This window comes from Neomonachus schauinslandi, chromosome 16, assembly GCF_002201575.2.
Source record: "Neomonachus schauinslandi chromosome 16, ASM220157v2, whole genome shotgun sequence".
NCBI classification, from domain to species: Eukaryota; Metazoa; Chordata; class Mammalia; order Carnivora; family Phocidae; genus Neomonachus; species Neomonachus schauinslandi.
The window spans coordinates 1,431,258-1,442,807 of NC_058418.1; the positions used below are offsets into that span (position 1 = coordinate 1,431,258).

The 11,550-nt window shown below is 51.1% G+C and overlaps 1 protein-coding gene across 1 annotated transcript; it reads right to left on the bottom strand.

Moving 5' to 3' along the window:
* Positions 1-954: 954 nt before the first annotated feature.
* ZNF304 (zinc finger protein 304) lies at positions 955-7,362 on the bottom strand. Its single transcript, XM_021682277.2, has 3 exons — positions 7,254-7,362; positions 4,844-4,970; positions 955-2,813 (listed from the first exon to the last, which is right to left on the bottom strand). Exons 1-3 carry the CDS (start codon positions 7,284-7,286, stop codon positions 991-993), a joined length of 1,983 nt encoding a protein of 660 aa, XP_021537952.1. The 5' UTR covers positions 7,287-7,362; the 3' UTR covers positions 955-990.
* Between the last annotated feature and the right edge of the window lie 4,188 nt (positions 7,363-11,550).

An 11,550-nucleotide genomic window follows, 5' to 3' on the forward strand; every position in this document is an offset into this window, starting at 1 on the left:
AGACAGAAATCCCTCAAAAGTGCTGGGGAATATGGAACATTCCCTAGGAACAAGAGACCCAATTCATGTTTCCAGAAGAACTGGAGATTTTCACGCCAACTATGCCTTCCTCAGAAATGAACTCTGGGCTCACAGGAAATCTTGCCTTCCGGGCCACAGGATGAGGCACACAGAGCTCTTCACTCTTTTCCAGCAAGCCTTGGGCACAATGCAACTTAGGCCAGCTAGACTGAGATCTGTTCTCTGCCATCCTGCTGACCCTTCTGAGGCACATGAAGTTGGTGGAAGAACCCAACCTTTTCTTAATTCGTTCCGCACAGTGACTAGACCCCACCACACCAACAACAGTAGAGATCGCCACAGTAGGCCTGTGACACTGCATGAATCGGAGCAGCACGGGGCAAGCAGTTCTAAAGATGGGTGATTTAGAAGAAGACAAATGAGTTCATGGTTATTATGTTCACAGTCAACATTGTTTGTGAAGAAAAACTTGTCTGGAAATCCCCAGCAGAGTCCAGTTCAGATCCTCTTGGCCAGAGCTGGATCATGTCCACTGAGAATGCAGTCATGAGGGAGGAAGTGAGGATCTCACTGGGCTCAGAACACTCTTGATTCCCTCCAGAGAACAGGAGGGGGAGCACAGGGGCCTGCCTTCCCCGAGCATACTGGAGTGACTGACACACACTGTGGGACCTCTGACAGCTGGCAGTAATGAGATGGCTTCTGCCACAGGCACTGGCAGTGATAGAACTCTGTCAAGAGCCCTGGATAGTTAGAAAGTGCAGTGCACCTATAAAAGCTTCCCACCTACTAACTGGGAATCTCCCCGTGATACCTGTATGAATGTACAAGGTTCACCTGCTGGTTGATGGTTCCCTCACAAAGGGTACTCACAGAGATTTTTTCTGGTGTGAATCCTATCAGGTCGAACAAAGAGATGGAACATTCTCTGCATTCATAAGGCCTTTCTCTAGTGTGAGCTTTCTGATGCTAAACAAGTTTAAGAGATGTAGCTAAAGGACCATCAAAACTACTGCATTCATGAGGCTTTTCTCCAGTGTGAACTTTCTGATGCCGAACAAGATGGGAACTTCTACTGTAGGCTTTCCCACATTCGCTGCACACGTAAGGCTTTTCTCCAGTGTGAACCCGCTGATGTAGAATGAGGCTAGAGTTCCGGCTAAAGAATTTCCCACATTCACGACATTCATAAGGTCTTGCTCCAGTGTGAACTTTCTTGTGTTGAACAAGGTGGGAGCTACTAATGTAGGCTTTTCCACATTCACTGCACACGTAAGGCCTTGCTCCGGTGTGAACTCTCTGGTGTAGAATGAGGCTGGAATTGTGGCTGAAGCATTTTCCACATTCACTGCACTCATAAGGCTTCGCTCCAGTGTGAATTCTCTGGTGTACAATAAGGTTGGAGCTATGGCTAAAAAATTTCCCACATTCACCACACTCATAAGGCCTTTCTCCAGTGTGGATTTTCTGGTGCTGCACAAGTGTGTCTTTACGACTAAAGGCTTTCCCACATTCGCTGCACTCGTAAGGCCTTGCTCCAGTGTGAATTATCTGGTGCTGGACAAGTGTGTCTTTGCAGCTGAAAGCTTTCCCACATTTGCTGCACACGTAAGACCTTGCTCCTGTGTGAACTCTCCGATGTTTAATGAGGCTCGAGTTATGGCTAAAAAACTTTCCACATTCAATGCATTCATAAGGCCGTGCCCCAGTGTGAATCCTCCAGTGCTCAATAAGGTGGGAGCTTTGGCTGAAGAATTTCCCACATTCACTGCACTCGTAAGGCCTTTCTCCAGTGTGGAACCTCTGGTGCTGCACGAGAGTGTCTTTGCGGCTGAAGGCTTTTCCACACTCACTGCACTTATAAGGCCTTTCGCCAGTGTGAATTCTCTGGTGTTGAACAAGGTGGGAACTTCTGCTGTAGGCTTTTCCACACTCACTGCAGTCATAAGACCTTTCTCCAGTGTGAACTCTCTGGTGTTGAACAAGCGTGTCTTTGCGGCTGAAGGCCTTCCCGCATTCACTACATGTGTGATGTCTTTTTCCAGTGTGAAATTTCTGGTGCATTTTTAGGTGAGGCAAATGAATGAAGGCCTTTCCACACTCTTTACACACATGTGATATTTCTCCACTGTGAACTTTTCTGTGATTAGTAAGTGCTGATCTCTCCTTGGACATACTTCCACATGGCGGGCATCTAAAAGGTCTTACTTCAGTATCATTTATCCGGTTGCCAAGGACAGTAAAGGTATTCAGGAAGCCCTTCCCATTGTCAGTGCAACTGAAAAGCACCAGTCCATCATGGCCTCCCTGGTGCTGGCCAAGACTGGTGCTGTGTGGGAAGGATTCCGTGACCTCAGTGCTTTCGTGTGGAATCGTCCCATTGACAGTGGTCTGGCAAAAGAAGAGGCCAGACCTGTCCAGCAAGTCCATCCCTTCCTCCCTGCAAGTAAACGGTCTCCCTAACATGTGGACTGCACAGCTCCTCACATATGAGGCCGCACCAGCACCCAGCCTGAAGAGATCCTCTCCACTGTACCGCTTTTGGTGCTGGTAAAAGTTTGCACCGATCAAGAATCCTCTCCCACAGGGGCCACGTGTGTACAGTTTCTGCAAGGGGTGTGATCCCTGGTGTTCGGCCAAGCGCAAAACGTCTTTTAAGAGTGGGTCACACGCCTCACATGGGTGGGCTTTCTGGATAACTGCACCTGACTCGGGAGTCCTGAGCTGCGACAATCCTACAGAAATGCTCTGCTCAGAAGGAGTCTCCTCGTTATCTGTTTCACGCCAACAACCTGAAAGCAAAAAGATGCTGGTGAGGTACATGTTGGCTTTGGTGGACGGCAGCAGCCCCATCACGTATGTGTGTGTGAAACACCAAAGAATGAGGGCACTGGCTTGCTGGTGGGACAAGGGAGGCAGGGTCAGGGTGAGGAAAGGCCCACTGTCAGCCCCAGGCCTCTCAAGGTCATAGTCAGGAGAAAGGATGGGTAGACACATGTGGTACATGGTACGGGGAACAAAGAACAAAGAAGAGCTTTCCAGCTCACTCCTCTACGGACGAGGGCCTTGGCGGCTGGTGCCAGCCGAGCTCTGGCAGAAGGATGTGTCCAGGCCCAGGAAAACCCGCCTGCGAGTAGGTAGCTGGTTCTTAAGGAGTATTGGAGGCTATGTGCACAACTCATTGCACATGAAAGCAGCCAGCACTGCAGAGCAGGGAAGAATGAACGAGACACAGAGGCCAGAAAAGGGAGGAAACAGCAAAGAGATGGAAGACAGAAGAGAAGTTCCAAGTGGACAAAGAGCCAAGAATGGGGAAGGAAAGGCAGAAATGAGGTACTGCTATAGGCCTTGAGAAAAAAACACCAATGGACACAAAGTGGGCTGAAAGTATGATCTGAACCCAGCACTAACGTGCCACTCCTCCAGCTCCCATTCTGCAGGGCCAGGTCCTCTCTGGGTCTCTCTCACTGTGGCTGGAGTCAGGTCTGCCCCGTCAGACACCCAGGGCTTTCTGCCCCTCTCCAACTGGGCCACTACATGGGATCTGAAGTTGTCAAGAAAACACAGGGCAGATGAATGGCCCAGGCAGTCCCACCCCACAGAGAAGAAAATTAAATTTTTTTTTTTAAAGATTTTATTTATTTATTTGAGAGAGAGAATGAGATAGAGAGAGCACATGAGAGGGGGGAGGGTCAGAGGGAGAAGCAGACTCCCCGCTGAGCAGGGAGCCCGATGTGGGACTCGATCCCGGGACTCCAGGATCATGACCTGAGCCGAAGGCAGTTGCTTAACCAACTGAGCCACCCAGGTGCCCCAAGAAAATTAAATGTTAAGAAACAGAGCCTCGAAGGAGCATTTAGCAGAACAGCCCTGAGACATCCATGAGCAGTGACCGCACCAGTACCTGTAATTCCTGGCATGCTCAGGCCCCAGGAAATGTCAACTACAGAATGAGGGCAGAACCTGGGACACCGAGGTACCACGGATCTGGACAGTTACCTGGCCAAGGAGCACACAAGCCATGCTGAACCTGTTGAACAGACTGAAAAGCCCTGAACCCCTAACCCAATTCCTGCAAGACTTTGGGCAGAAAGTGTTGGAACTGCTCAGGCACACAGCCCAGCCCTGGTACCCACAGCCCTCCCTACTCTGGGAACCAAAGAAGGGAGGGAGAAGAGTCACTGAGCTGGCTGGACAAAAAGAGCTGTCTCTAGGAAACAGGGGAATAACCAAACCCAAGGGACACTGGAGGGAACATGAAGGCCTGTGGAAGGCAGCCTCTAAGATGGGCCTGGGACTGTCTACCTCCCGGTATTCCTGCCCTTGTGTAAGCCTCTTCCTTTCTGTAGGCTGGACTGCCTGACCCATTTCTAAGGATAATGGGATGTCACTTTCAAGGTCAGGTTAGAAAAAGACCAGATTCCATCCTGGGCATTTTCTCACTCACTTACTCGGGAGAGAAGGCAGCTTCCATGTTAGGAGGTGCACTACAGAAAGGCCAACGTGACAAGGAACTGAGGGAGGGCACTGGCCAACAGCCAGAGAGGAACTATTCTCACAGTTCAACAAGCCACAAGAAACGAAATCTTGTGAACAACCACGAGTGAGTTTGTAAGTGGATTCTTCCTGAGACTGGCCTTCAGATGAGAACACAACCCTGGCTGACAGCTTGACTGAAACCTCATGAGACAGCCTGAGCAAAAAGTACGCAGGTTAGCTGTGACCAGGTCCCTGACGCACTGAAACAATGGATTTTTACTGTCTTAAGCCACTAAATTGTGGGGTAATTTGCTATATACCAATAGATAAAACAAGGACTTACCCAGTGAGGCCACAAGCGCAAAGTTCTCCAGCATCACATCACGGTACAGGAGTCTCTGAGCTTCCTCAAGGAGCTCCCACTCCTCCCGGGAGAAGTACACGAACACATCCTCGAAGGTCACACAGCCCTGTCACGACGGGGGACAGTTGAGCCCACAGGCCACAGGGGTCTCCAGTCTATCCACTCACACAACCAGCCCTGGTCCCTCTCCTCCTAGCCTCCCACCTCAGAGCAGATACCAGGCCTTGGCACCACCAGTGCCTGCTCTCTCCTCATGTCTCTCTGATCACTGTGTGCGGCCCAGAGCCAGGCAGGTGGGCAGATAAACGCTGTGTAAGCTGTGGGTCCTCCATGAAGGGCACCAGACTCTCTAGCTGGCCAGCCCTCCCGGTGTCCTTCAGACCATGCCTCCCAGACACGACCGTAAGGCCATCAGTTCACACTTCTCCCAACATGTACATCATTCTTTGAACCACCCCTTCCACCCAGCTGGAACCATCATTACCAACAACAACTTTCTGGTCCACAACATATGCACCTACAGGGCACACACACCCCCATGCCACTCTGCACATGGTGCGTGGGAAGTACTCATGTATCTTTGTGACAGGCACCACTGTCACCCAGCGCCTAAGCAAGAGACCCAGTCCTCAGTCCCAAGTTTCAACTTTCTTGTTATTAGCTGCATTGCCGCCATGACCTGGAGATACTCCCTCCTAAATGTAACGCACAGCTTCACCCCATTCCACATATTGGCCACCACCTTTTGAACTTCTGCAACCAGCACCTCTCCCAGAACTAAAAACCTATATCCAGCTTGATGTTTCAACTAAGGAGTCTCTGGGACTTCTTAAACTAAACATGAGAAAATCCTACCTCCCAATATAACCACAGAAAATTACTCCTGCTACCAGCTTCCCTATCTCAGTTGATGGCATTTCCATCACTCAACCAGGTAAAGAAAACAAAACAAAAAAAAACAAACAAAAACCCCCAGGGTCACCCACAACTCATCCCTTTCTCTCATTCACCCTTCACATCAGAAAAGCTGGTCACCCTGCTTAAAAAACAGATACAAAATCCACCAACATCTCTCACCTCCACAGCCACCTCTCTGGGTCAGTTACCATCAACACTCACAGCCTATTGCAGTAGGTGCCCCACTCATACCCAACGCTCTGTTCTCAACCAGGGAGCAGCCGAAGGGAGTCCATTAAAATCTAAGTCAGGTCACCTCTCTCTTCTGGTCCAAATCTCCCATGTCTTTCACCACCCTCAGAATGAGGCCCAGCTCCTCAGCCTGCCATTCCTGTCTGACTCCTGACCCTATTCCCAACAGACAATTAAGATCTGTGGTTCCTTGAGGACACCCACTTCAGTCTTACTTCCCAGCATTTACACAAGGCCGTTCCTGGGCCCAATACACCCTTCAGTCTTCATCCTATTGGCTGCCAGAAGTAGGAACCTCTCTATATAACTCCTGGCCTGAATTCAGACTGCTGGGCTAGAAATGACCTCCCCGCCAATTTAAGGTCCCCAGACTCAAATGCAGACAGAGAGAAAATTAAAGAGTCCTAGAATATCACTATGTCTCATCAGAAAACCCACTGGGCCCTACTTTAAAAGCAAATACCAAACTCATACACTTCCCTAACCTCCACTGCCACCACTCTGGTCCACCCACCATCAACATTCACCTGGTCTATTGAGGTAAGCTCCATTCTGGTCTCCCTGCCCAGCCCCACGCCCCCCAGTCTTTCCACTCTGCAGCCAGACGGTCTGTTAACACCTAAGTCAGATCATCTCCCTTCTTTTTTTTTTTTTTAAAGATTTTATTTATTTATTTGACAGAGAGAGACACAGCGAGAGAGGGAACACAAGCAGGGGGAGTGGGAGAGGGAGAAGCAGACTCCCCGCCGAGCAGGGAGCCCGATGCGGAGCTCGATCCCAGGACCCCGGGATCATGACCTGAGCTGAAGGCAGTCGCTTAACCAACTGAGCCACCCAGGCGCCCGATCATCTCCCTTCTTTGTTCCAAATCTTCCATGGCTCCCACTACCATCGGAACATAAGCGCAGCTCCTCAGGCTGCCGTTCCAGGCCTGACTCCTGACCACCTGCTGTGTCTTCTCACCAGATGTAACAGGGACCCTCGGTTCCTGGAACACTCCTAATTCATTCCCCCCCCGCAAGTATTTGTACCAGCTGGCTCCTGCACCTTGGAAACCCTTGCACACCTCATCCCAACGATGCTAGTACTGGGAACCTCGCCGCACATCCGCCGGGAGGGACCGCCCTCCGCCGCCTTTACGCTCAAGAGCAGGGAGCGCTGAAGACTAAGTGAGGAAGGTCCTTGAACCCGCCACCCCCTATATCCGCGTCGGGGAGGGCCTGAGGGACCCTCTGCTCACCTGAGCCCCATCCATCAGCGCCAGGGCCGCCATGGGATCCTGTGAGCAGAACAGGGTCGTGAGAAGCGGGCAAACCCGGCAGCCCCTGCGGGATCAGCCGGAACCTCAAAGCTCCACTAGGCGGGGAGACCTCGGGCCGACCGCCGGCCTCCGAGCCCGCGTCCCCCGTGTGAAAACCCGCACAGGCTTAGGGCGCCGCGGCCGGGGGCGTACGAGGACAGAGCGCGGATGCGAAGGCCTGGGGAAGGGCGCAGCCCCGGAGGACACCTCCGCGCAAGGCAGCCGGTCCCACGACGGGGCTCATGGAGGGCAACAAAGGCGCGCGTTTTACCGTCCTTCCCTGCTCGGTTCCGAAGAGCCACGGGGGAAGCGGACCCGCCCCAGTCCCAGAGCCTCTGCCGCCGGTGCCGATGCTCCGGGCACAGGCAAAAGACGTCACGACGCCGACGCGGAAAGCCCCTCCCCAGCCTCGCCGGGCGGCGGGAAACGCCTCTCTTCCGGGCTGTCGTAGGCACGACGTCGACGCGGCGAGCACAGGCTTCTGGGTAATGTAGTTGGTACCCTGCATCGACGAGGCAAGGGGCGTCTTTCTGGTTTTTCCTGGCACTGCAAGGCCGCCCGGGGCGGAGGCCGTTTGGAGGAGAAAGATAAGGGAGAAATAGGGTCCAGGAGTGCCAAAGCTCCTCTTAAAGGGGACGCACCCATATTTCTGCGGTCACCTGGGACAAAGCCACGTCCTCAGAGGTCTCCAGCACGTGATCCAGTCTTTAATCCTGAGGGAGCTGCTTCACCTCTCTGAGCTTTGGGGACTGAGACTGATTGATTGATTGATTGATTAATTGATTTTTAAAGATTTTATTTACTTGACAGAGAGAGACACAGCGAGAGAGTGAACACAAGCAGGGGGAGTGGGAGAGGGAGAAGCAGGCTTCCCGCTGAGCAGGGAGCCCGATGTGGGTGGGGCTCGATACCAAGACCCCGGGATCGCGACCCCAGCCAAAGGCTGACGCGCCCAACGACTGAGCCACCCGGGCGCCGCGGGGACTGAGATTTAAATTGAATAGTGAATATGCCTCGCTGGTGGGGCCTTTCTGTAGTATCCTTAAATGTTCCTCTAATTCGTTGATTCCCAGATTTAAGCCCCTGACAGGCAGTACCATCATCACCTGTGAACTTACTGAAAATCAAAGTTCTCTGACCCAGCCTACACCTTCGGACATGTGAGCCCCGGGGGCGGGGCCCTAGCTTAAGCTTGAGAACTGGAACTCTCTTGAATCATGACCAGGGCACCTGGGTGGCTCCCTCAGTGCTTGGTGGAGAGCTCTCTGCTTGGTGGAGAGCCTGCTTCTCCCTCTCCCTCTGCTGCTCCACCTGCTTGTGCTCTTTCTCTCTCTCTGTCAAATAAATAAAATCTTAAAAAAGGAAAGTCATCACTGCCCCCCTTCCTCCCAAGTTTAATGGCTAAAATGGGAAAATAGTACAACCTACGTCATGGGAAATGAGATGATAAATACTTAACACAGGGCCTAGTGCTAAATACATACAAGCTGTTATTGTTATTATTCATCATCACAAAGTTCTCACATGTTTATTCTACAAGGCAGGGAATGGGAGTGTCACTCCAGCAGCAGCTGGGAGATGACTTAGCTATCACTTAGGTCACCCAGGAGAGGGCTGATACCTGGTCATTTCCATTGTTTGCACAGAGTTCTTGGTTTTGTCTGTGCTCTGACATGATGATGGGATGGTTCCGTCTTTGTCTCAGTCTATCATGGTCACTGAGTGGCCTTGACTGAGGTTGGTGTTCTGTGAACTTGTTTATGTTGGACAGGAGAATCCCAGAGTTTAGAGCTGAGTGCCAGACCAGCTACTAACGCCATGACCTGGCCCTCAGGATCCCTCTGAGCTCCTCTTTCCCTTTCCATTACGACCCTTCCTGTGGAAAATTTCCACCTGTAATACAGATGGAAATTAGTCCCACACAGAGAGTTCTAGGAAGAGGGAACATCACACACAAAGCTCTGAGCACGTGAGGATCCTGTGCATTGGAGAAAGTGGAAGTGCAGGCTGCGGAGATCTGAGGTCAGGGCCTTGGTGACCGGCCCCCCTGAGAGGCTGGTCAGAGAGGCCTCCCAGAGGAGAGGACTTCTGAGTTGGGACAAGCTGAGGGCACAGATATGCCAGAGGGGACATTGTTCTAGAGTGCCCCGCTGCTGGTGAAGCCTGCAGAGATCCCCTTAGTCAGAGGTGACTGGACTGTGGCAGAACCAGCGACCTGGGTCCAGTTTGGGCAGTTGGTGAGGGGCACCCAGAGGCAGATGCAGGCAGAGCACACTCAGGCACACCACGAACATACACAGTTTGGGAGCAGACCCTACATCACCATCATACCCAGATCTACCAAAAATGTATTGGCAGACGTGCACACCCAGAGACACACATACAGGACACAAAGTCCTCTGCAGATGCCCACACAGATACCCACCAAGACATAGACATAAGAGTGGGGGGTACTGGTATATTTATATCAACTGAAGACTCGTGCACCCACAAGACAGACACAGACATAGAAGGACACCCAGATACAAGTCCCACACACCTGGGATCGAGCCCCGCGTCGGGCTCCCTGCTCCGCGGGAAGCCTGCTTCTCCCTCTCCCACTCCTCCTGCTTGTGTTCTCTCTCTCGCTGTGTCTCTGTCAAATAAATAAATAAAATCTTTAAAAAAATAAAATAAAACATTACAGAAATATTTGAAACAGGTCTTGAAAAACACACCTTTTTTTTTTTAAGATTTTATTTATTTGAGAGAGAGAGAGAGAGAGCACATGAGAAGGGGGGAGGGTCAGAGGGAGAAGCAGACTCCCCGCTGAGCAGGGAGCCCGATGCGGGACTCGATCCTGGGACTCCAGGATCATGACCTGAGCCGAAGGCAGTCGCTCAACCAACTGAGCCACCCAGGCGCCCAAAAACACACCTTTTATAATCATTAAAAAATAACACATGAACACATGTGAATCTTGTATTTATATCAGAAAAAAATAATTTCAAGGGAGAAAGCATCACCAAAAAGATAAAATATGTATGTAATTTGTAATACTGACTCAAATTACATAAAGAAACTGTTTCAGAATAACAAGGATAAAGATACCAGTTCATGATTATATCAAGCATTTTTTTATTAGCCATCTCAGAAATTATTTTTTTTTTTGCTAAATAATGATATCCCTGGGCGCCTGGGTGGCTCAGTTGGTTAAGTGACTGCCTTCAGCTCAGGTCATGATCCTGGAGTCGTGGGATCGAGTCCCGCATCGGGCTCCCTGCTCGGCGGGGGGTCTGCTTCTCCCTCTCCCACTCCCCATTTGTGTTCCCTCTCTCGCTGTGTCTTTCTCTGTCAAATAAATAAATAAAATCTTTAAAAAAAATAATGATATCCCTATGTATTCTTTTTAAGGTTTTATTTATTTGAGAGAGAAAACAAATGGGGAGGAGGGGCAGAGGGAGGTGTCCCCTGTAATATTTTAGATGTGTATCTTGTATCCATGCTATTGTTGGATATTTTTTAAAAGATTTTATTTAGGGGCGCCTGGGTGGCTCAGTCGTTAAGCGCCTGCCTTCGGCTCGGGTCATGGTCCCAGGTCCTGGCATTGAGTCCCACATCGGGCTCCCTGCTCAGCGGGAAGCCTGCTTCTCCCTCTCCCACTCCCCCTGCTTGTGTTCCCTCTCTCGCTGTGTCTCTCTCTGTCGAATAAATAAAATCTTAAAAAAAAAAAAAGATTTTATTTATTTGTTTGACACAGAAAGAAAGAGAGCGAGCGAGCCCAAGCAGGGGGAGCAACAGGCAGAGGGAGGAGGGAGACGCAAGCGCCCCGCTGAGCAGGGAGCCCAGTGCAGGGCGCAATCCTAGGACCCTGGGATCATGACCCGAGCCGACGGCAGACACCCAACTGACTGAGCCACCTGGGCGCCCCCCAAAACCTCCACTTTCTTAAACCCTCCTACGAACCACCGAGCACAAGCCCAGAGCCTGGAAGACATCCTAACACCCTTCTATTGAGTGTTGCACATTTCCAAGAGTGCACTATCCCCCCTGCAGTGTACCAGTGCACCTCACCCTGTTCCACTGCAGGTATTAGGTGCATTTCTGGCGCCAGAGGGCACTGGCGCCAACTGTCCATAAACCCGAACACTTCTCTGAATTCCAGGCTTGCACATCCAGCTAGATATCAATACCTCCTCTTGGATGTCTGGGAGAAATCTCAAAACGAGCACAGAACCCAATTCCTCATCTCGCCCTA